The sequence below is a fragment of the Manis pentadactyla genome, chromosome 1, assembly GCF_030020395.1.
Source record: "Manis pentadactyla isolate mManPen7 chromosome 1, mManPen7.hap1, whole genome shotgun sequence".
Taxonomy (NCBI): Eukaryota; Metazoa; Chordata; class Mammalia; order Pholidota; family Manidae; genus Manis; species Manis pentadactyla.
The window spans coordinates 198,338,590-198,364,206 of NC_080019.1; the positions used below are offsets into that span (position 1 = coordinate 198,338,590).

The following is a 25,617-nucleotide window of genomic DNA, read 5'->3' on the forward strand; positions in this document are numbered from 1 at the left end:
CCGGCTGTATCTGTGATTACCCCTCTGCCATTTCACACCTATCATCACCATATAGAGCCACATCTTTAAGCCAGCGCGACTATTATTTATTTAATATTCTTCCTTAAATAGACCTTTAAAACGTAAATAAATGTAATAGGTAGGACTTTCAATATCATTGCTGTAACAGAAACTGGAGTCACTTTCCAGAAATAAGCAGTAGCTACCAAAAAAAAAAAAAAATTAATCACTAACATCAAGTACTGAAATGGCACTTGCTGAGACCCAGAGGCTATTCCAGACATCTCCTGTTTCATTGAGTTCTCACCATGTGATGAGATATGTCTTAGCACTACCCCCTTGTACCGGGAACTAGGGCACAGAGAGGTTAGGCAACTTTCCTGATCTCACAAGGGCCTATAAGTGGCATCAGCAGGGATTAGAATCACCAAATTTTTCAAGGGCAGTTAAAAAACTGGAGATTACTGCAACACCCATTCTTACACACTCACACTAGCAAGCACACACCTGCGCTCATGGCACCAGCTGCGGCCTCGGGTTCCCTGCTAGCCCTACTTCTGGGCAACAAGACGCTGGGGTCAGGCCTGGTCACGCCACAGGGCTAGCTGGGTGTGTTCATCTTTAAAGGCTGGACTTCACTCTCACCACACAGGAGTCCTCAGCGACTTCCGAGGGCTCACCTGGAGTCTGGAGCAGTTGCAGGTGACCAGGTGAGGCACAACAGTCCTGATGGCAGGGGGCACGTACCTGAGACCCCCACCTCTCCTCCTGGAGTCTGGCCCAGACCTGCAGCAGCCAGGATTCAGGCGGAACTTGGAGACACCTGTGGAAAAACAAGACTACGGGGTGGCTGTGGGGTTAGAACTGGGCACTCTTAGGCCTGACACTGGGGATGGGAGCGCTAAGGGAGTTACACAGGGGTTTGCGGCCCCAAACCAGCCCCTGGGCTCCTGGCATGTGAGGCTTCAAAAAGGTAGGACACTCCTCGGCTGACCCTCTGACCCGCCACCGTAGCAAGGCTTCTTGGCCTTGGGGGGCGGATGGCCCCCTAGAGCAAACTGAAGGGGCGGAGCCTCCCCGGGGACAGGGATCCCTCCTCCCAGTCTCCACCCTTCGCGCCCGGGACAGCTGTTGCGCTTAACCGCTTGGTCGGGTGCGGGCGGTGCAGCTTGGATGAGGCCGCGGCCCCCCGCCTCGCCCACCTCCCCGTGCCCCCCCGACAGCCTGCTCTGCGAGCAGAGCCCTGGCACCCCCGCGCCGCGCCCTTGGGTACGTACCGCCGGGGGCGGGGCCAGGGGCGGAGCAAGGGTGGGGCTAGAGCTGGGCCGGGGGCGCGTCCCGCTTTGGGGTCCCCGAGCCTGACGCACTCCGCCGACTGCAGCCTGCTCGCGGGCCCAGCATGGGGAGGCGCTGCTGGCCGCGGCGCTTGCTGGCGGCCGCGTGTTTGGGCGCCGCACTGTTGCTCCTGGGCGCCGCGCCCCGCGCCCTGCGCCCGGGTGAGTGCCTGCCGGGCCGGGCGCCGCCCCACCGGCTGCCGGACCCCTCGGCGTGTTGGGGGCACCTGCTGTTATCTCCTGGGCTGGGGAGATAGAGGTGGGTGGGTCCAGAAAGACTCTAGACGTCCCCACCCACGCCCCAGCTCCCCGCAAGGGTGTCGGGGTACACGAACGGGTGGGGGAGCTTGACGCTCCCCAGTAGCGAAGGTGGTCCCTCGGTGCAACAGGTGCTGCTGCCTAGAGCTCTCTGCTCCACGCTGAGGTTCACACTGGGGTGGACTTGGGCTCCTTTGCACCCACCTTACGGTCTGCTCTGGGAAACTGAGGCAGCCAGTCATGACTCCACAAAGTGGAGTATCTGCTCTGGGCCAGGCTTGAGCTGAGACTTCACTCACATCTCCCCATTTCACAAAGGAGGAAACTGAGGCCAGAGAGGCTGAGGTGGGCTGCGGAAGGCTAGCCTGCTGGCTACAGTCAGCCTGGGGCTTGAGGAGCCCAGGCAGCGGCCTCGCTGACCTCTGGCCCTGTTGGCTGTTTGTGTTGGCCAAGGCAGGGAGCCTCTGCTCTCCTCTATTCCCTGGGGGCTCTGTGAGAATCCCTAGGATCCCCCCTCACAGACAGGGTCTCAGGGGAGGTAAGCAACCACAGGAGTTAGTACCCACGCCCAGGGGTGGGCAGGGACGGTGGGCAGTGGGTCAGGGTGGCCCCAGCGGAGGACACTGCTCTGGGACAGCATTTACTCTCCTGACTGGATTTAGGTTGGTGGAGAAGGGTCATTCCACTGCCTTACCTGCTGGGTGACCTCAGTACTCCCATCTGTAAGATTGGGTGCTCAAGTTCTTCCGTACAGGGCTTCCGGGGAGGTGAAGTTAATGAGATAGCAGACGGAAGGTGCTTGGCCCCAAGTCTCTTCATCATGCTGGCTGTCATGATTAAGGGTGTCACTGCTCCTTCCATCTTGGGGTGAGGGACTCCTTCTGGTCTCCTGCAAATCTCTGTGCCGGCAGCCAGGGTTGGGCTGGGGGCCAGTTGAGCAGGGCTTGGGAGGCCTCCTCAGTGCCCACCAGGGCTCTGCTCAGTCACCGGCCATTCACCCTGTGCCCTCCATATCTGGACATAGTCACACAGACCTGGACACCTCCCCAAGCCAAAGGAGGGGGCTGAGGTCAGTCTTTCCATGCCCCCCACCACCTTCTGCCTTCCGGGGGCTGGCTGACCAGCTGGGGGTGGTGCTCCCGGTTCATGCGGCGTTTTCTCCTGTCTTAGTGGAGTGAGTGTCCCCTGCACAGCGTGGTCCTGGTGTCTCTGGCCATGACAGTCTCTGTCCACCCAGTCATTTGAAGACAAATGTTTACCCAGGACCTGGGACCAGCAGGACACAGTGGCTCCCAGCCCTCGGGCTCAGCCCAGGAGAGAGAAGGTCAGACAGAATCTGGGCCCAGGTGTGTGGGGTGTGCGCCCGCAGAGTGTGGCTGTCTGCATGATGAGTGTGTGTCTGGGGGAGTATGCGTCCCCCCGGCCTGGACACAGCTCTCCTGCTGCCCCCTCTCCCCGGGTTTGAGAAGAGAAACCAGCCAAGGTCCTGGTCACCCTCTATACTTTGCTCCTCCTGTCCTCCCTCCTGTCCTGCACAAACCTGCAAACCTAGAGGGGGTGACTCACGTGCCCCCTTCCTAGCCATTGCCCAGGCCATACCCCCACCTGGGCTGCCCTGCCGCACGAGTACCCCTGGCCATGGGCTCTCGCCCAGCAGGCTGGCCTCTCCACATCTGGTCTGGCAGACCCCTCCTGGCCCCTGCTGCCCCTGCACCTACACTGGGATGGCCTTGTCTCTGAGCTCCTGTGGCACAGTCCCTCCCCCCTGCCAGAGCCACTCTGTTCCTGCTAGACTCAGCCCTTTCCCCATGGTGTTTTCGGCCATTATAGCTTGGAGCGTGACCTTGGACAAGCAGGGGTCAATCACACTAACCTACCCAAGCGACTGCTGGCTCTTCTCCCTCCCAAGCTGGGAGCTGAAGCCCCTGACCTTGGAAGCCAGTGAGGCTGTGCTAATGCGCCTGCAGTCACACAGCAGACAGGAGGGCAATGGCTGGGCGGAAACGCAAGCCTGCTGGAAGTGGATCCTACTGTCCAGGGCCTCCAGAAATGGCCTCAGTAGAGCCCTTTGGCATCTCCCAGTGTGTCCCCACAGCTGTGGCCTGAGCTGGGAGGGGTAAAGGGTGAGGTTTGTGCCCTCTAAGGAACTCTGGCCTGGGATTAGTGTTTAGGGCCTGGAGGAATTCTAGCCTCTTAACTCCAGGCATGTGAGTCTGGCACCGTCCCCTCCCCCAGAGCAGAAGGTGTTGCCACAAGTTGGGAACGGGACCCCTGAAGTCTCCTGCTGCCCTTTAGTAGTGGGGGTGGGTGGGGTCTGGGCAGCCACCCAGTACCCCTCAGCACCCGGGGACCCCAACAATGTAGGCCTAGTGCCCCAGGCCCTGGGCATGAGGACGATGTCGGGGAAGGTGGGACAGCTGCCCAGGACACTGCTGCCTTCAGCGCCCACCGTCTACCCCAGTGGTAGCCCCACTGTGACTCCCCCTCACTCCTGCCTCCTCCTCTGTGTCTGCACCTCAGCATGGCGACCGTGCCTCTGTGTAACACTGTGGACCACCTATTCCTGGTCATCTGCTCATGCCAGCATCTGCCTAGGTCTGGGAACAAAACTTACCAATGTCCCTGCCCTCATAGAGCTTATGTTTTTAATATTAGAAACCCCAATCTCCAGTCTACATCCTCTGTCCTGAGAGGCACACCCAGGGAGAGTGCACTGTCCCCTCTGGCTGGTCTGCAAGGGCCTTGTTGCGGGGTGCTGGAGCCTACCCCCACTCCATGCTGACCTTGCGTCCCCTCCGGGGGTCACAGGGGCTGAACATCTTTCCCCATGCTGGAGGTCACGGGTGTTTCAGAGCCAGGCTGACTGGGCCTTGTCTGCTTCTCGGGTACCCTGGGCTTCCAGAGAGAGAGGGGAGGGTGTAGAACAAGGTCGGACAGGGGAACTTGTTCCCAGGGCTGTCCCCCCTTTCAGGGCTGTCACTGCCCTCCTCTTCCTCCAGGCCACATCCCTTCCCTGAGGGCCAGCACTTCCTGCCCGAGGCCCAAGGGTGGCCTCCCCCACCTCCTTCCTGAAGCGTCTCCAGGAGGAAGGAGGCCGCGTAGGCCGGATGTGGCTGCCTCCAGGCATGGATGGATTCAGGCGCTCAAACCACATCTCTGGCTCTAGGTTTGGCTTTTCTCTTTGGAGGCCTCACTCTCGGCTCCTGCAGCCAAAAGGGAGGACTCCCCTACTGACAGTTCCAGCCAGAGTCCCAAGGATGTGTCTCACTGGCTTGGATTGGGCCAAATGGTACCCACCTCTGAGCCAACCACTGTGGCAGGAAGGGAAGGAATGCTGTGCTTGGCCAGACCTTGTCACGTGCCTATCCCAGCAGCTGTGGGAGGCGGGAGCCTACGAGAACCCCATGGAGCAACGTGAGCAGGTTTGTTCTTTGTTCGTGGAGGGAAATCAGGTGGGCTAGCAAAAGGAGGGGGAGTGGCTGCCGGCAGCCAAGTCAATAGATGCTCGCCACACTACTGTCCTTTCCCAGCTACTGCCAGGGGTGCAGGGCTCAGAGGCACCGGGCAGGCCTCCAGAGCACCATGAGAAAGGGCAGCTAGCAAGATGGACAGCAAGCCAAAGGGGTTGGTAATCCCATTTTGTAGAGAAAGGGATCTCCTGTTAAGATCAGGAGAAAGGAAATGAGTTGCTTTCTTGGCCTGAGTTGGGCTGTCCTCAGCAAGATGCTGTTCTCTGGGGGGCTCCCTGTCCCTGATTCCTCACTTGTCGGTGAGGGCCAGAACTGGGGAAGGAGTCAGGAAGGTTACCTAGCTAGGAAATGTGGGGGCCAGAATTTAAATCCTAGTCTAAATCCCAAATACTTATGCCTTCCACTCTATAGGGCAGGGATATTTGGGTTGGGCTTTGAAGACTGCATAACCAGGTGGGAAAATGGGGAAAGGACACTGCGTGCAGAGGGAATGGCACACACAAAAGCAGGCAGGGCTGAGCTGGCCTGTTGTGTCAAGGGGTGTGCTACGGGAGGAGCTCAGAGTTCATGAGGGAAATGTGGGGTGGAAACCAGAAATGTATCATAAATTGGGGTCCAGGAATGGGTGGCTTTGCATGGGAGGTTAGGAGTGGGGTGATCTCCCTATGACCACAAGGGGCCATCAGTCTTTAAATAAATATTCACTGACATTAAGTAAGGTACAGGGATTACAAGAGAAGAAGACAGTCCCCTTCCCTACAAAGCTGCTCTTCCAGAGGGACAGCCACACCTCAACCAATACACAAATGGGATTGTTTCAGCTGTAATATGCATTGTGAATAAATTGAAGGGAGAGGCTGGGAAAGATCCTGGTGTGTGGTGCTGTTCATGGGACAGGCCCTCTTTCCTGAGGGCATATTTGAATTGAGATCCGAACAACAAGAAGTATTTACCCTAAATTTACCTAAAGTAAAAAAATTTTGTAGGAGCGTTCCAGGTGCAAGGAACAATTAGTGCAAAGGCCCTGTGGTGGGGACACACCTAATGTGTTCACTGATCTACAGGAAGGCCATTGTAGTGGTGGGCAGGGTGTGGGGGACAGGTGTGCCTGCACGGGCCCTGGAAAGGAACTGTCAGTCAGTGGGAAGCCATGCAGGTTTTTAAATCACCAAAGTAGAGGGAATAGAAATAGGATCCAGGTAAGGAGACTCCTGTGGTCGTCCTGAGCAGAGCAGATGGGACTTGTCCTGCGCTGACAGCCAGGGAGGAGCCAGAGGTGTGTGTGTGTCTGGCTGGTCATGGTGGGGGCCGGGGGGAGAGAGGTTTCCTGATCGTTCTGGAGGCAGAGCTGATGGAACTAACTATACCTGAGAAAAGTCTGGCCAGATCAGGGTTCCATTCCAGATGGCTTGTGGAATTCAGTGAATGGAATTTGAATATTAAATACAAGAGAGATTATTTCTCTCCCTTTTTAAAGGTGAAGTTGTTTTTCACTTGTGAAGGGATTGTCAGCGAGTTCCTCCTTGGACCTGTTGCCAGGAGAGACTGTCCCTGACCCTGGGGCACACGGATCACCCCACAATCCCCAGGTCACCTGGGGGGACTGAGTGGGGTGGGGCAGACCCCTGCCGGGAGGCCCTGCGAGTCAGTGCCTAGTGGCTCCTGCCTGTCCGGTATTGCAAAACTGTGCCCAGCTAGAACTTATTAACCAAAACCATGTCATCTTTGCTTAGCAGACTGTGCCTCCCCACAATGGCCCACATAACGACTCACCTCTCCCCCTGTAAGGTCGGCTGCTCCAAGGACAGTTCGGTTTCTGTTGTCCTTCTCCCCATGTGGCCTGTGGATCTCTGAGAACGCGCAGGTTCACAAGCAGGTTGGAGTGGGTGTCTGAGAGACAGGATAGGTGCAATGAGTACACACACGCCATGTCCTGGGATCAAGTCTCTTGGACCCTTGCTTGCTATGAGGCCTACATATGTTTCTTTGCCTCTCTGAGCTTCAGTGTCCCTAGCTGTCAAATGGGGACAAAAGTAGTTGTGCACAGAGCACTGAGTACACTGCGGGGCACTTCCTGCCTGGCTCCCCTGCCCCCCAAAGCCCTGTGTCCTCCACTGACTGCCCTGCTCTCCTAGGGGCTTCCGGCCTGCCTGCAGCGGCTGCCGCGGGTATCAGGTTGGTTCGCACACTGGCCCACTGGGCTGGCACCATGGCCGGCCCTCAAGTCCGGGGCTGCCTGACCTGGCCCCCCCAGATGTCAGCAGCTCAGCCCCTTGCTCCCCGCTCCTGCACAGGTGGCTGGCTGCTTTGAACTATTTCAGGAGTCCAGCTCTTTGGCGGCTGTTCTGCCCCCAGGTCCCGGCCTCCAGCCCTGTTGTGTGTGGCTCTCTTTGTCTCTGTCTGCCTGTCTTGGCACCTCCCTCCCCCTCTCCCTGTAGTCTCCTGACATTTTTGTTCTCTTTCCCAAAGCAGAAGTCCTGCTGTGGTTTTGCCTGTGGCCTCTGGGCTGGCCCAGCCGCTCCCTGGCCACTCACAGGGCAGCCTGGAGTCTGTGGAGGGCTGGGGGGCAGAGGGACTTGGGACGACAGAGTGGAGGCTGGGGGATGCCCCAGTGTGGCCCTGTTTGGGTCCAGCCCTACTCTCAGAGCCCTAACCTGCAGCTAACCAGAGCAGGAGGCTGAGTCCACAGATCTTGGGGGCGGTCTCCTTCCGACCCTCCTAAACCCCTCTGTCCCCAACCATGGCCACCTGACCATCCCTCAGAGCCTTGGGCTCTGTGATCTGTGCAGTGGGCAGGGGTGGGGCTGGGCGGGTGCACTCCAGCCCTGTAATCACAAGCCACAGCTATTCTGGGCCGCTTTCTGGTACCCACTCCCTCTTGCTCTCCACCCACTGGGCCCTGGGGTCTGGGACAGACCCACGTTCTTGCAGGCTGTGGTCTGGCCGGGAAATATGAGGCCCCATGCAAAGGTTAGTCTTTGCAGGAGGCTGGGTGCCTGTGAGATACGGGGCCCTCGGTAAATACAGGGGTAGGTTTGCTTCACTATCAGGGGGCTCCTCATTCCGTGCCCTGGCGGGCACCAGCCCTTCCTCCATCCCCACTGTGGCTCCGAGGAGAGCTCGTCACTGGGTGGCACGTCTGCAGAGGGGTGAGAAGGACACCTCACCCTGGGGTGAGAGGTGCTGTGCTCACCAGGTGCCCGCAGCCCCGCCAGCCCCAGGCCTGGGGACTCCCTGCTCTCTGAGGGGCCAGCTGACATTGCGGCTCATTCCCGTCAGCTCATTTCCTGATGATAGTGGCATTCCCAGGACACGTCCAGCTGCCAGGAGACAGACGTTCAAGTAGTGGGACTTCCGATGAATGCCAAGACACCGGCAGGCCCTGAGGGCCTCACCTCATCCATGTGCCCTGGTCACAGGCCTTGTTCTGGGGACACTGGATGGGGAAGGAGCCTGCAGCTGCCGGAGGCATAGCACGGGCCCTGGACAGCAGGCTCCTGGTGCACACAGAGGGTTCTGGAGGCCAGGGCCAGGCCAGTCTGGCTGTCATTCATCATTCATTCAACCAGCCTCTGCCAGGCATTGCTCTAGTGCAGCGGTTCTCAGAGTGTGCACCCGGACCTGCAGCAACAGTGTCACCTGGGAACTGTTAGACATGCAGGTTCCTGGGCCCCACTCCAGACCTGCTGGGCCAGAACCCTTGGGTGTGGGGCCGGGCACTCTGTGTTTTCACAGACCCCCCCCCACATGCTTAAGTTTGAGAACCACTGCGCATGGTCATTTTGTCAACAGATCAGATCTTCCAAGTTTATTTGTTCACCGGAAACTTGTCTTAAGGAAAACTTGAATCTTTGCAATGAATATACAGTTGACTCTTCAGCAATGCAGGGGTCAGGGGCATTGAACTTGATTTGACTCCTAAAATACTTAACTACTACTAGCTTCTGTTGACCAGAAGCCTCACTGATGACATAGACAGTCAATGGTCATAAATTTTGTTTTATGTATTATATACTGTATTCTTACACTAACATAAGCTAGAGAAAAGAAATTTTTTTTGAATTGTCACGAATCTCCAAAATATTTTCCAATGTATTTATTGAAAAAAGTCCACATAGAAGTGCCTCCATGTGGTTCAAGAGTGAGCTGCATTCTTCTTGGCAGCCCTTTAAGAGACTTCATTTAGTCGAAAGCCAAGGGTCACAGAAACATTCATTCTTCTTGTCAGTATATTTTTTTCTCATACGATCCTGAATTCTTGAAGATATTCTTCTTATGACTATTCAATATTCTATAAAATCAAGAATATATTAAGATAGCCATTAAGAAAATTGGTAAACTAGATTTACATTAAATGTCCTTGGATATATTCTTTTTTGTGATCAATATTTTTGTTTATTTGTTCTTACTGAAATATAATTCTCATCCCATAAAATACACTTTTTAAAAGTGTACAATCCAGTGGTTTTTAGCATATTCAGAAGTTGTGTGACATCACCATTGGAGGATTCCAGAACATTAGCCATTAGCAGTCCCTCTATTTCCCCAGTGCCTGCCCCCTTCCAAGTCCCTGGCATCCACTAGTCTGTTTTCTGTCTCTATGGACTTGCCCATTCTGGACATTTTGTGGGATGGAATCAAGTGGTATGTGGCCTTTTGAATCTGTTTTCTTCTACTTAACATAAGGTTATAAGGTTCGGTCACATTGTAGCGTGTATCAGTACTCCATTCCTTTTCATGGCTGAATAATATTCCATTGCATGAAATGCCACAGTATTTATCCATTCTTCAGCTGATGGACATTTGTATTATTTCCACTTTCTGCTTATTATAAATTATACTGACAGGAATGTTTGTGCATAGGTTTTTATATGAATGTGTTTTCAGTTTTTCTCGGCATATATCTAGGAGTGGAATTGCTAGGTCATAGCGTAACTCTATACTTAACTTTTTTTTCCAATTTTTGTTATTGTGGTATAATACACATAACATGAAACTTAACCACCTTAATGAGTTTTAACTGCACAGTTCAGTGGTATTGAGTACATTGATATTATTATACGACCATCACTGTCATCCATCACCAGTTCCCTCTTCTCTTCTCCCCACTCCCCTGCCAACTGCCATTCTACTTTCTGTCCATAAGAATTTGACCGCTTTAGGTACCTAATACAAGTGGATCATAGACTGTCCTTTTGTGGCTGGCTTATTTCACTGTGAACATAATGTCCTCAAAGTTCATCAATGTTATAGCCTGTGTCAAAGGCACAGCTTTTCAAGGCTGAATAATACTCATTGTATGTCTAGACCACATTCTGCTTATCTATTCATCTACTGATGGACTCTTGAATTGCATCTGTGTTTTAGCCATTGTGAATAAGCTGCTATGAACATGGGTGTGCAAACATCTTTTCAGCACCCTGCTTCCAGCTCTTTTGGGTATGAACCCAGAAGTGGAGTAGCTCAGTCATACGAGTATTCTCTTTCTTGGAGGACCTTCCATACTGTTTTCCATGGCAGCTGTACCATTGTGCATTCCTACCAACAGTGCACATAAGTTGCAGTTTCTCCACATCCCTACCAACGCATGTTGTTTTTTCCATTCTAGCTATAATGATGGGTGTGAGGTGGTGTCTCATTTTAGTTTTGACTTGCATTTCCCTAGTGATTATGCGTTGAGTGTCCTTTCCTGTGGATTTCAAACATCCTTTCAAATGGCCATTTGCATACCTTCTTTGGAGAAATATCTGTTCAAGTCCTTTGCCCATTTTTGAATTGGGTTGTTTCTTCTTGTTGATTTTAGGAGTTCTCTATATCCCTTGCCAAGTACATAATCTGCAAATATTTTCTCTCGTTCTGTGGGTTGCCTTTTACCCTGTGGATAGTGTCTTGGTGCACCAAATTTTAAAATTTCATAAAGGCCAGTTTACCTACTTTTCCTTTTATTACCTGTATCCAAAAAAATCATTGCCAAATCCAAATTAGGAAGTTTTGTCCTGTGTTTTCTTCTAAGAGTATTATTATTATAGGTCTTACATTTAGGTCTTTGATCCATTTTGAGTGAATTTTTGTATGATATAAGGTAATGATCCAAATTCATTCTTTTGCTTGTAGATACTCAGTTTTCACAGCACTGTTGAAAAGGCTCTCTTTTCCTCAATGAATAGTCTTAGCACCCTTGTCAAAAGTCATTTCATGGCATATGGAAGTGTTTATTTCTGGGACCTTTGTTCTGTCTGTTCCATTGGTCTGTGCATCTGGTTACGACACTGGTACACTGTTTTAGTGACTGTGGCTTTGTAGTGACTCTGGACATCAGGAGGTGTGAGTCCTCCATTTTGTTCTTCTTTTTCAAGACTGTTTTGGTTATTTGAAATTCTTTGAGATTCCATATAAATTTTAGGATGAGTTTTTTCTATTACTGCAAAAAATGTCATTGGAATTTTGACAGGGATTCCACTGGATATGCAGATCATTTTGAGGAGAATTGACATTTCAGCAATCCTGTCTTCCAGTCTGTGAGATGGGATGTGTTTCGTTTCTCTGGGTCTTCTTGAATTTCTTTCAGCAAAGTTTTGTGATTTTCATTGTACAAGTCTTTTGTCTTCTTAATTAAGTTAATTCCTAAGTATTTCCTTCCTTCTGATGCTAACTTTAATGGAATTACTTTTGAAATTTCCTTTTCATATTGTTCATTGCTTCTGTAGAGAAATGCAACTGATTTTTGTGTGTGGACTTTTTATCTGCTACTATGGTAAACATTTAGTACTTCTAACCATTTTTTTCTGTGTAGTCTTTAAGGCTTTCTACATTTAAGATAATCTCATCTGCAAGCAGGTAATATTACCACTTCTTTTCCAGCTTAGATGCCTTTTATGTCTTTTTCTTGACTAATTGCTCTGATTGGAATTTCTGGTATTATGTTGAATAGAAGTGGCAAAAGTGGGCATCCTTGTTCCTGATCTTGGAGGAAAAAGTGTTTAGTCTCACCATGAAGTATTATGTTTACTACAGAGTTTTCTTATATGGCTTATATTATGTTAGGGTATAATTTCCTTCTATTCCTTGTTTTTGAGCGATTTTATCATGAAAGTGCGTTGAATTTTGTCAAATGCTTTTTAGGCATCCCATGAGATGATGATGTGGCTTTTCCCTTCATCCCGTCAGAGTGGTACCCAACACTGATTGATGTTCATGTGCTGAACCATCCTTGCAGTCCAGGAATAAATCCTACTCGGTCATGGGTGTATAATATTTTTAATATGCTGATGTATTCAGTTTTCTAGCATTTTATGGAGGGATTTTTGCATCAATGTTTATAAGAGATATTGTAGCTTTCTTTTCTTATAATACCTTTCTTTTACAGTTTTTTTATTGGGATATAGTTGATATACAATATTATATTGGTTTCAGGTATAATACCTAATGACCAATAATTATATACATTACCAAATGCTCACCATAGTTACTCCATTACCATACCAAGATATTACAATAATACTGGTTATATTCTCTATTTTGTACTTCCGTTCCCATGACTAATTCATTTTATAACTTGAAGTTTGCATCTCTTTATCCCCTTCATCCCTCCACTCCCCTCCTTGTGGTAACCAGCAGTCTGTTGTCAGTATTTAAGGATTTTGTTTTTGCTTGCTTGTTTTTGTTTTTTTAGATTTCACATATAAGTTATAGCATATAGTATTTGTCTTTCTCTATCTGACTTATTTTGCTTAACATGATACCCTCTAGGCTCTTTCACATTGTTGCAAATGGCAAGATTTCCTTCTTTTAAGATCTTTGTCTGGCTTTTTTTTTATCAGTGTTATGCTGGCCTCATAGAATGAGTTAGGAAGTGTTCCACCTTCTATAATTTTTGGAAAAGTTTGAGAAGGATTGGTATTAGTTTTTCTTTAAATGTTTGATGGAATCCATGAGTGAACTCGTCAGGAGCAGGGATGATTACTGATTCAATCTCTTTACTAATTGTAAATCTGTTCAGATTTTCTATTTGTGATTAAGTCTCAACAGGTTTTGTGTTTCTGGGAATTTGTCTATGTCATCTAGGTAATCCAATCCAATTTATGTGGCATGCAATTTATCATAGTACTGTCTTGTAATCTTTTTAATTTTTGTAAGTCAATAGTAATTTCATCTGATATAATTTGCCACCTTTACTCTCTTTGGTTCCTATTTTCTTGGAATACCTTCTGTCCATCCTTTCACTTTCAACTAGTTTGTGCCATTGGGTCTCAACGGGGTCTCTTATACACACCATACAGAGTTGGGTCATGTGTTGTTATCAATTCTGCCGACTTCTCTCTTTTAATTGGAGAGTTTAATCCATTTACATTTAAAATAATTACGATTCAGGAGGAACATCTGTCATTTTGCTAATTATTTCTATATATGTGGCTTTTGTGCTCCCCATTTCTTGTATTAGTGTCTACTTTTGTGTTTAGCCAATTTTTTTTGTAGTGAATACTTAAATTCGTTTCTCTTTTTAAATGTATATCCTATAGCTATTTTCTTTGTGGTTATCATGGGTTATAGTTAACATCCTAAAATCAAAACACTCTATTTTGAATTTATATAAGTTTAACTTTAATAACATAAAAACTCTGCTCTTTTTAGAGCTCTGTCCCCATCTCTTTTAGTTGTTGAGGTTCTATAATGATATCATTCTATATTGTGTGCCCAAACACATAAACTAACCATTTTTAAATGCATTAATCCTTTAAGTTATGTATAAAACAAGATTTGGAATTACAACAATACTAGATTTTAGGCTAATAATTATATATTTTTTCCTTGAGATGTACTAATCTCTTAAATCATACAGAAAACAAAAGTACAGTTACAAACCATTGTTACAATAACACTAGTTTTTATAATTGCCCATGTATTTACCTTTATTGAGATCTTTGTTTCTCCATGCAACTTTGACTTACTCTGTAGTTTCATTTCACCTTTTAAGATTCCCTTAAGCATTTCTGATGAGACATCTGCTCATAATCTTATTGAGCAAAATAAATGTATTAATAAAGAGACAGAAACTTAAAAAAAACTCAAAAGAAACTCAGGAGCTGAATAATACAGTAACTGAAATGAAAAATTCACTAGAGGAATTCAAAGAGAGGAGCAGAAAAGAAAGAATCAGTGATCTTGAAGATAGGATAATGGAAATTATTGAATATGAGGAACAGAAAAAAAGAAAGGTAAAAGAAGAGTAAACAGAGCCTAAGGGACCTGTTGGATAGCATAAGCAGACCGACATACTCACTGTGGGAGTCCTAGAAGGTGAGCAGAGAGAAAGGGCTAAGGGAATAACTGAAGAGTAACAAGTGGAAACTTCCTGAATTTCATGACAGACATGAATATAAACGCCCAAGAAGCTCAAGAAATCCCAAATAAGATGAATTCAGAGGGCCCACACCAAGACACATTGTAATCAAACATTCAAAAGACAAAGGAAAGACAGAATCATGAAAGCAGCAAGAGAGGTGATTCATCACATACAAGGATCCCCAATAAGATTATGGGCAGATGTCTCATCAGAAACTTTGGAAGCCAGAAGTCAGTGAGTTGATATATTCCAAGTGCTCAAAGAAAAAAGTGTTGAACAAGCATCCTATATCTAGCAAAACTGCCCTTCAAAAGTGATGGTGAAATAAGACATTCCCAGATAAACAAAAGCTGAGGGTGTTCATGGCCACTAGACCTGCCCTACAAGAAATGCTTAAGGGAACCTTAAAAGGTGAAATGAAAGGAAACTGATTTAAGGATCAGTTGTCAATTTCTGCAGAAAAGGCAGCTGGAATTTGATAGCGATTGCATTGAATGTGTAAATCAATTTGGGGAGTATTGCCACCTTAACAATATTAACTCTCCCACTCCATGAATGTGGGATAGCTTTCCATTCTCTCAGATCTTTAATTTCTTTCAATGACCTCTTATAGTATTCAATGACATGTCTTGCATTTCTTTTGTTAAATTCAGTTTTTATTACTTTATTTTTTATGTTGTTTTAAGGGGAAATGTTTTCTTATTTTCATTTTTTGATTATTCATTACTAGTATTTAGAAATACAATTGATTATTTTATATTGAACTTGTATTTTACAACCTACATTTATTAGTTCTAATAATGTGTGCATTCCTTGGGGTTATATTGAATCAAGTCATCTATGAATAGACAGTTTTACTTTTTCCTTGCCAACATGGATGTTTTTTATTTAATTACCCTGGCTAGAATTTCCAGTACATTGAAGAGAAGTGGTGAAAGTAGGCATCCCTTGTCTTGTTCTCAGTCTTAGAGGTAAAGTGTCCAGTTTTTCACCATTAAATGTTAGCTGTGAGTTTTTCCTAGACTTTTACCAGTTTGATGAAGTTCCTTCAATTCCTACTTCATTTAATGTTTTTATCATGAAAGAGTATTGGATTTTGTGCAATGTTTTTTCATTTTTGTGCAATGCATGTATTGATGATCATGTAGTGTATTCCCTTAAATGATCTTTCTATGTTGTACCAACCTTGCATTCCTGAGATAAATCTCACTTAGTCTTTTTACATGCTGATGGATTCAGTTTGCTAGTATTTTGTTGAATATTTTGCATCTATTTCATAAGAGATATTGCTCTGTAGTTTTCTTGTGATGTCTCTTTCCGGTTTTGGTATCAGGGTAATACTGGGCTTATATGCTCAGTTAAGATGTGTTTTCCCCCTTTTAGGGGGGGAAGGGTGTGGGAAGTAGAGGAAGCATTTGGAAGAGATTGGCGTTAATTCTTCTTTAACTATTTGGCAAAATTCACCAGTGAAGCCATCTGATCCTGGGATTTTCTTTATGGGAATCTTTTTTTAAATTACTAATTCAGTCTCTTTACTTTTTATATGTAATTTATATTTTCTATTTCTGCTTGAATTAGTTTCAGGTATTTACATCTTTCTAGGAATTTGTCCATTTCATATGTCATCTAATTTGCTGTTGTACAATTGTTCATATTATACTCTTAAAATCCTCTCTTATTTCTGTAAGATCCAGTACTGATGTCTCTTCTTTAATTCTTGTTTTCAGTGATTTCAATCTTCATTCTTTCATTATTAGTCAATCCAGCTAAAGATTTGCTAGTTTTGGTGATCTTTTCAAAGATTGTGTTATACTTGATTCATTTGTTAATAAGTATATTTAAGAAAAATGTGATCAAGAAGCATAAGGTCATGAGCCTATCCTTACCTAAACTGATGATATTTCTATGAATATATTTCTAATAATTGAATATCTAAGATTTCCTTAAAACATTTAGAATAAAAGAATAAATGTATTGAGTGGAATTTGGCAGTTTTAGGAGATTGAGGAGTGCAGCACTGAGACAGGTAGATGGCATCCCTGTCCTCAAAGGCTTCCAGCCAAAACTGCATTACTATGAGGTGGCATAAGTACAGGCTGCTGTGGGAGTCCTCAGCGGGCCACCTGACCTGGGGAGCTGTCCCCAGAGGACCTGCAGCCTGGCTGTACCACCTCCATTGCTTCCTAGCCCTTTCTGGCTGCTTACATCCAAGATCTGGGGAGGCTGGACAGCCAGCCAGTTTGGTGAGCCCCTCAGGCCTCCATGAGCAGGGGGCTGGCAGGAGCAAAGCATGAGATGACAGCAGTTGGAGGGAGGTGAGGTTGGGTGGTCAGGCCTTTCCCAGAGGGCTGTGGGTGGTAACTCCTTCCCTCTCATCCCCTCGTATCTGGAAGGCAGGACACGTGGGTAGGAGTGATACCAAGCATGCTGCCCTGGTTGATTAGGGGCCCTGTCAGCCTGCCCACACTCTGCCAAGCCCCCTTGAGGCAGGTAGGACACAGCAGGGAAATGAGCCCCAGAGGTGGCTAAAAGGGACCCATGTGAGTTGGCTGAGTCCCACAAACGCCACAATCAGTGTATCTGATGCCGCAGTGATGCCTCTGTCCTTATGCCCTGCAGCATTTGAAAATGGGGCCCTGGCTTCTGGCTGGCTTGGTTGGAAGAGGAGGAGTCCCCTGCAGATGCTCTATGACCTGGACCAGGTAGGTGGCCAGATCTCTGCCCAGGGGTGCCCCCCTCACCCGAGAGCCCCAGTATAGCCCTCCTGTCAGGGGGCTGCAGCCCACCCTGGGCACAGAGGCGCCCCTGAGGTCTGGGCTCTGTCAGAGAGGCAATGGCTGCGGAGGGGACAGAGGCAAATCTTGGCACAAGCTGAGAGCTCTGGGGTCTCCCCCCAACTCTCACCCATCCATCATCCACCCAACAATAGATGGAAGCCACACTGTGTGAGGCAGAGTAAAACAGACCCGGTGTCTGCTTTCAGGGGGCTGACAGTAGTGGGGAGATAGTAAGTGAACCCCCAAATATTAGTAACTCATGAAATAGGGAAGTCAGGCAGGGAGCCCCCTCACACTATTCCCCGGCACTTGGAGAGGTGGCCTGGGGACCCACGTGCTCTACTTCTGCCAGGGGCCACATGCAGCTCAAACACACGCACACACTTACACCCCACTGAGAGCCACAGGCCCCTGGCTCACACACACCCCGACAGGTGCACGGAGGCGCCCATTCCGACAGCTTTGTCAGGGACCTACTGTATGGGCTGCGCTCAGGATGCTGCAGATCAGCAGCAAGTGGGCCAGCTGGGTCCCTGACCTCGTGCAGCTGACAGTCCCATGGCGGGGAGACATCCTCCCCTCACCGCCTGCACCAACCTGTGACTGGTCCATGTCTAAAGGGGCAGCATGAGGTGCGACGAGAGCTCTATCAGGAGGGTCCTAGTTTAGATGAGGGAGGAGACTCCCCTCTGAGAAATGGACTTTGGAGCTGAGACCTGCAGAGGAGGAGTTAAGAAGCAAACAGTAGGGGTGAGTGCCTGGCAGTGAGCGGAGGACAGAAGAGCATATGGGAGGTGAGCCAGGGTGGGCAGTGGCTTGCCTTGGCAGGTAAGGCAAGGGCAATAGGGAGCCATGGAGGGTTTGAAGGTGGGGAGAATGATCAGACTGGGGTTAGGTAGATGGCTGCTCACTGAAGCCCAAGGGCTGAGCTAAAGGAGCCTGTGGGGGCTCATCTGACCCATACCTTTGGGTTGCAGGTGGGAAGGCCTTGCTTCAGAGAGGGTGACTGGCTTACCCCAGGCCACACAGCAAGCTGGGGACAAGCCAAGCTCCCAGCAGGGCCCTAGGCGCCACTAGCTCCACAGCTTCTGAGGGGCAGATGGGGCTGGCTCAGCCCACTCACCCTCTGAGGACCCAGTGAGCACTAGGTATCAAGGCCCTGCAAGCTTAGCACCTTGCAGCGGGAGAAATGATAGTAATAACACAATCTGGCTGACAAGTGCTAACCATGTACCAGGCACTCTAGTTCTGTGAACTCTTTAGTCCTCACAGCAACCCTGTAAGGCTGTTGTTATCACTGTTTACAGATGAGGAAACTGAGGTACAGGGAGGCCAAGGATCCTGAGAAGGCAGAGAGCTCATAAGGACTACAGCCAGGCTAAGGATCCATGCTGCTGAGTCCAGCCAGGGTGGGAAGAGATAAGGGTTGTAGCTATAGGATTCAGCCCTGGCCCAGCAGACACAGCACCAGCTTCTAGGTTCTGAGGGACCCAAGTTGGAGTCTCAACACCCCTACTTGGGAGTCGTAGGCAAACTCATTTCCTCTGAGTGTAAGTTCTCTCATCCAGGAAATGTAAATAGCATTGACTGTCTTGGTACTCATAGGGCTTCAAGCTACAGAAAAGCTGATGAGGCTCCTTTAAGCCATCAAAACAGTCAAGACGCTCAGAGACCAGCAGCCCCATGGTACAGGAGCAACACACTGCCCACCATCATCCTCTGGTGTTCATTTCTGCCACAGCATCATTGCCTCATGGTTGCAAGATGACTGCCAGGGCTCCAGACACCTCACAGGACAGCATCCCAAGTAGAAGAGAAGGGGGTGGGTAAAGGTTTTCTTTTCCTTCGGGGGCCCCACTTTTGTCCTGAAAGAAAGCCTTTCCCAAGAGCCATTCAGCAGACTTCCCCTTACATCTCCTTAGCCAGAACTAGGCCACATGCCCACCTATGGATAATCACTTTAGTGAAAGGTTGTGAGGTTGCCATGACCGGTTCTTTCCCTGATGCCTAACACAATGGCGGTCTGCTGGCAAGGAAGGAGGGTGACTGACAGATGGGTGGCCAGCATTCCCTACCACAAGAAACGTGGTGGGTGTCTGAAAGCTGAAAGCAGAGATTGGCTGTGGGGCCCCTGGGTACAGCCTTCTCCCGGCACCCACGCAGGGCCAGGCTTCTGAGGCCAGTCAGGTGAACTGGAGTCAGAGGGTAGGAACCGGATCCCAAATGCTCTCAGGTCCCTCACAGTTGTGGCTGAACTAAGCAGCCACCCCCATGGTGAGACTTTGAAAAAGTAATATAAGCATGTGCTAGGGCATTTAATACTCCAACAGAGCACCATGCAGAGCTGGCCTCTTACCTTGGCTACACCAGGGAACGGGTGTGTCCAGCCAGATACGAGGCACGTATGTAGTGCCTGATGCTCTGTTACTTTTTCACAATCTCACCTACAGGTATGCATGTCCTCTGTCTCTTTGCTTTAACTTTTCATTTTGAAAAATTCAAACATGTACAGAAGTAGAGAGGATGGAACAGCGAGCCCCCAGGCTCCCGTGACAGTCTGAGCAGCGACTAGCTCTTGCCGGTTCATGGAGACCCCTCTCCCCCAGCCCCACCTGGAATTACTCGGGCGCAAACCCCAGCCTTGTGGGTTCTGTGACTGTTTCAGTATGTATCAGGAGACACTCCCTACAACACGTCCATACATTTCTAATTTCCTTCTCTACCTTTTTTTTTCTTTTTTGTTACATTTTTTATAATCAGCAAATCCAATCTAACTGCTAATAAAAATCTACAGTCTATTAATTATTCCATATTTTGTTCTTAAAATTTTTTTTTATATCGTTAATGTACAATTACTTGAACATTATGGTTACTAGACTCCCCCCATTATCAAGTCCCCCCCACATACCCCATTACATTCACTGTCCATCAGCATAGTAAGATGCTATAGAATCATTACTTGTCTTCTCTGTATATACTGCCTTTCCTGTGTCCCCCCCTACATTATGTGTGCTAATCGTAAGGCCCCGTTTTCCCCCTTACCCCTCCCTTCCCACCCATCCTCTCCAGTCCCTTTCCCTTTGGTAACTGTCAGTCCATTCTTGGGTTCTGTGAGTCTGCTGCTGTTTTGTTCCTTCAGTTTTTTCTTTGTTGTTATACTCCACAGATGAGTGAAATCGTTTGATACTTGTCTTTCTCCATCCTGCTCATTTCACTGAGCATAATACCCTCTAGCTCCATCCATGTTGTTGCAAATGGTAGAATTTGTTTTCTTTCTCATGGCTGAATAATATTCCATTGTGTATATATACCACATCTTCTTTATCCATTCATCTACTGATGGACACTTAGGTTGACTTCTCCACCCTTTTTAAACCCAAAATGGGGCAGGTAAGTCGTTCTGCACTTCCCTTCAGGTGTCTTTGATGGCTGCCGGGTACTTTGAAAGGCACCCGAAGAGCATGTGCACACCCTCATCTGTTTCCCCGCTCCCTGCCCCCATACCACTCCCAATATTAACATATTCTCCCCCAGGCACTGGGGGCGGGGGTCAGATGATGCTTTGACCTTCTCTGGAATGGAAACACTCTGAAGGCTTTTTTCTTAACTGACACCTAACTCACGTACCATAAAATTCACTCTTTTAAAGTGTATAGTACAGAGGTTTTAGTATATTGACAAGGCTGCACAGCCATCAACAGTATCTAGTTTCATCACCCCAAAAAGAAACGCAGTACCCAGTAGCAGTCACTCCTCATTCCCCCTCCATCCTTCCAGCCCTTGCCAACTATCAATGTACTTTCTGTCTCTGTGGATCCATTCTGGACGGTTCATACAAATGGAGTCATACAACAGGTGGCCTTTCCCGTCTGGTTCCATACTGTTTTCAAAGTGTATCCATGTTTCAGCATGTACTAGAACTTCATTCCTTTTTATGGCTGAATCGTGTTCCATTGTAGGGGGAGACCACATTTGTTTCTCCATTCATCCGTTGGTGAACACTGAGGCCGTTTCCAGATTAGGGCTCTTATGAATAACATTGCTGTGAACATTCGTGTACAGGTTTTGGCACAGTGTGTGTTTCAGCTGACTAGGGGTGCAGCTGCTGGATGGTGTTCACTTTTCTGGAGCTGCCGAACTGCTTTCTGCTCCCCACAGCAGCTGTCCCGCCTTACCTTCCACATCCCCACCAATATCGGTTACTGTCTCTTTAATTATATCCTAAAGGCTTTTCGTGCAATTTTGAGATATTAACATTTTTCACCTAAGAACTCTTAGACCAAAAATCACCAAGGACAGGGGCAGAGGGTTGGAGGGTTAAATCTCAGAGTTGGGGACCCTTTTTAGGTTAGAAAAAACTTGAACAAAGGGTGGGGTACCTGGAGATGGTGGCCTAGGTCTGGCATGGCTTGAGGGAGGCTGGCAGGGGTTGGGCCCGAGGCCTCCTAATACTACCTAATTCATAGACTTGTAAGGTGCATAGCAAGGTGCCCAACACATGGTACCTGCTAGATAAATGCTGGGTGTAATTATTTCACAGAGGATGCACAGCCTCAGAGAGGGCAAGCTACCTGCCCAGGCACTGACATTAGAATCTGTTGGGGGGAAAAAAGAAAATCAGGACCCAAAGGAGCATGACAATTCATAAATACAGAATTAGCTAATTTTATTACCAAACAAAAAATATCCTGATAGCTGGCAAATGGCTGCATTTTTCCACTCTCTCTCTAAAAAGATTCTGTATAAGGAATTAAAACTACCGTTCTTATCCACTATCCTGCTTTCAGTGAACAGTGAGCATTCAATTTGCACCCGGTTAGCACTCTGACGTCATACTTCTTTATCAGGCTTACTCGGACATCGTCATATTTGTTATCAGGAAGTCCTCTGTCCTGAGTGCCCAACAAGTGCCTCAATAAGGTTGGATTCACTTCCCCCCGAATTCAGGTCCGGGAGCCCCAAGTCACACACTGATGGGTGGTAGCACTGGTTCGAGTCCAGCTCTCCTGTCCGCTGCATGGCTCTGGCGCATCCTCGCGTTCCTGGGCACACTACATCAGGTGGGCGCAGGGCCAGCAGTGCTGACCCATCTTCTGTCGCGTCCCCCTGTTGTCCACAGGGCCCACGCTCCGCCCTGGCCGAGGTACATCGACAGCGGCGTGACCTGCTGCACCGCGCCTGCAGCCGCCACACACGGCGACAGCGCCTGCTGCGGCCCGAGGACCTGCGGCATGTGCTGGTGGACGATGCGCACAGCCTGCTCTACTGCTACGTGCCCAAGGTGGCCTGCACCAACTGGAAGCGCGTGCTGCTTGCGCTGAGCGGCCACGCCCGCGGCGACCCACACGCCATCCCCGCACACGAGGCCCACGCGCCAGGCCGCCTGCGCTCCCTGGCCGACTTCAGCCCTGCCGAGATCAACCGGCGCCTGCGCGCCTACCTGGCCTTCCTCTTCGTGCGCGAGCCCTTTGAGCGCCTGGCCTCCGCCTACCGCAACAAGTTTGCGCGGCCCTACAGCGCGGCCTTCCAGCGGCGCTACGGCACGCGCATTGTGCGGCGCCTGCGGCCGCGCCCGCACCCCGACGCGCTGGCCCGCGGTCACGACGTGCGCTTCGCCGAGTTCCTGTCCTACCTGCTGGACCCGCGCACGCGCCGCGAGGAACCCTTCAACGAGCACTGGGAGCGCGCCCACGCGCTCTGCCACCCCTGCCGCCTGCGCTACGACGTCGTGGGCAAGTTCGAGACGCTGGCCCAGGATGCGGCCTTTGTGCTGGGCCTGGTGGGCACGCCCGGCCTGCGCTTCCCCGCGCCACCGCCCCGGGCCAGGGCGGCTGCATCCCGGGACCAGGCTGCACAGCTCTTCCGGGACATCAGCCCCTTCTACCAGCGGCGCCTCTTCGACCTCTACAGGATGGACTTCCTGCTCTTCAACTACTCCGCCCCCTCCTACCTGCGGCTGCACTAGGCCACAGGGCTGGCGGCAACCGGGCCACCAGGTTGCTCAGAGGTCTGGGGTGGGGCGGGGCAGGAGAATATGCGTGCATGGCGGCCTCCAGGAGATGCTGGTTCTGCCGTCTGGGACTCCACTGCTCCCCCTCTACCCTGCTGTGCCAGCCCACCTGGCCTACATCACACCTGGCCGGGTTTGGCCGCATCCACCTCAGGTGGCTCTACACCTTGGCCTGCCTGTCACTTGCTACTTGCTTTCTCTAACTGCTCCAGCTGGCAGGCATTTCTCCAGGACCCCTGGGTAGGGGAGGACTGAATAACTGGTATTTTTTAGTTTGTAAGGGGCCATTTGGGAGTCTCAACTTTTTGGGTCAACTTCCCCGAACCTGTCCGCGGTGCATGGAGCAGAATGCTGGCTTGGGGGCAGCCTGCAGCCATCCCAGTGGCCTCCGCACCTCCCCTGCCCTGCTAAGGACAGTACTGGCCAAGGGGAGAAGCCCTCCCTTGCTGGACTCAGGCTAGGCGCCCCCTTGTCTGTAGGCACAGCACAGGAGCCAGCCTTGTGCTCCTTTCCATTCTTCAATACACAAGAGAGGCCGCCTCTGCCCCCTGGCCCTGCCCGGGACACACCCCTGATCTCAGTCTGGCCAGATACTAGGTGATCTGTGTGTGCCCACAGAGCCCAGCATGCGACATGGTGGCAGGTTTTATAGGACCTTGGTGAGCTGGAAATGCTCCTTTTTGAAATAAATGTTTTGTTACTTTCTGACAGGTTAGAGTTTCTCCACTTCATCTTACCATTTGCTCTGGGGCATGGGACTGTCTGATCTTGGGTGTCTCACTTTCTGTCTCATCTCTGAGCCCCACTTTCCCCTCCTGCAAAATGGCGGTTATGAGGGTCAGATGAGAGGGACGGGGAGCCTGGGCCACTGTCACAGCAGCCCAAAGGGCTGAGAGGCTGCATGGGGAGGGGGTAGGGAGTAGCTACACCAAGTGGTGGGGGTAGCTACATCTGTCTAAAGGGGCAACAGCGGCAACCTGGGGGGAAAACCTAACCTTTCACTCTCTCTGGACCAAAGATTAAAGTCCCACCCAGCTCAGAAGCACTGTGCCTTCGGCTGCCTCAGCCCCGTGTGTGCACTTGTATTTGTAGTGTGTGTTGGGCCACTTGGCAGTGGGGAGCCACCCTCCAGCCCTGGGGGGACAGCAACATGGGAGTCCCTCGGTGACCGGCCGAATATCACTTTCCCTGGATGGTAAATAAAAATGCCAGAACCTTGGGAAGAACGGAGTAGGGTATGCTTGAGGTTGAAAAAAAGAAATCAGAACACAACTGAGGAAGGGCAGCTTGGCAGGGATGAGGCCAAAGTCCAGCTGTGGAGCCCCCCCTGCTGTGGTGAGGGCCGGAGAGCCCCGTCGCGGAGCTGTGTCGGCCTGTGGGGGCCGGGCAGCTCAGTCCCTGACACCCTGGCCTCTGCCGATGCTGTTCCCCGTGCAGTCGCTGCTCTCCCTTCCCAGGGCCTGCCCGGGCCTTCAGGACCCCTCTCTAGGCATCCCCAGGGCTGTGTCTGCCACCCTGCTGGCATGAGTTGGTGGTGACCAACCTCTGTGGGCCTGGGAGGGGGCAGCTGCTGTGGCTGGTCTCCCAGGGAAGCCACTGGAGCGATGCAGACAGACCCGGGCCTGGACCACTAGCAGCATGAGGACGGAGGGGCTGGGCCTGTGTATCTGCTACACACCCTTGCCTACAGACTCCCTCACGGCTGCACACACATGGTGTATGTGCCACTTTGTGCTCTGTATCACACACCCACTTTGATTACACTCACCATTGTCCAAGCTCAGCTCAGCCTCTGATGTGACCCACTTGCTGGAAGTTGACATCCCAATGCCAGCCCCAGGTGCATCACCATTGGAAGTCAGCCTTTTGCTCTGCTGTCACACTGTCATCCCCTCAGCGCCTGACGTTTGTCGCAGGCACTCACCCTCCCTCCTGCAGGCAGGAACTACGCTGCCTGCCCTGCCCCCACTCCTGCCCTCCCCCTGCACCCTGCTGACTGTGCACACCTGATGGCACCAGAGACCCACCTCTGTGTGAGTGCGGGGCCCATACCCAGTCCCGGCCCCGTCCTGAGGGATTCCCTGCCCTGGCTGCCCTCTGACCTGTTTCCTCTCCAGCTGGCACCAGAATGTGTCTCTGCCTGAATCACAGGCTGACTGCCTGCCTCTGACAGGGGGAGTCCCAGCTGGGCCATCACGTGACCAGAGAAGGATAGGGTCTCATGTAAAGAGCTGGACATGACATGAGGGTGCTCAGGGGGGCTCTTAATCAGGCACCCCCTTGGCGATTTTCTCTTAATCCAACAGCAGTTCCTAAAGGGATGCAGAGCCCACACTGAAGATCAGCTGGCATTTTAATTCCCCCACAATTGTCTTCAATTCCCAGTTTTCATTCTCAGAACTGGTTTAGTGCTGGTGGACTGGGT

General features: G+C 50.0%; 1 protein-coding gene across 2 annotated transcripts; it reads left to right on the top strand.

The window, feature by feature from the left end:
* Window positions 1–1,319: 1,319 nt before the first annotated feature.
* Window positions 1,320–23,902, top strand: CHST13 (carbohydrate sulfotransferase 13). Of its 2 annotated transcripts, XM_057505786.1 has the most exons (4): window positions 1,362–1,496; window positions 2,763–2,938; window positions 17,025–17,107; window positions 22,302–23,902. In XM_057505786.1, the coding sequence occupies exons 3-4, from the start codon at window positions 17,087–17,089 to the stop codon at window positions 23,145–23,147; spliced, it is 867 nt and encodes a 288-aa protein (XP_057361769.1). In that variant the 5' UTR covers window positions 1,362–1,496; window positions 2,763–2,938; window positions 17,025–17,086; the 3' UTR covers window positions 23,148–23,902. The 2 variants fall into 2 exon arrangements, with proteins under 2 accessions (XP_036767493.1, XP_057361769.1); XM_036911598.2 differs by lacking the exon at window positions 2,763–2,938 and having other exon boundaries at window positions 1,320–1,496.
* The last annotated feature ends 1,715 nt before the right edge of the window (window positions 23,903–25,617 follow it).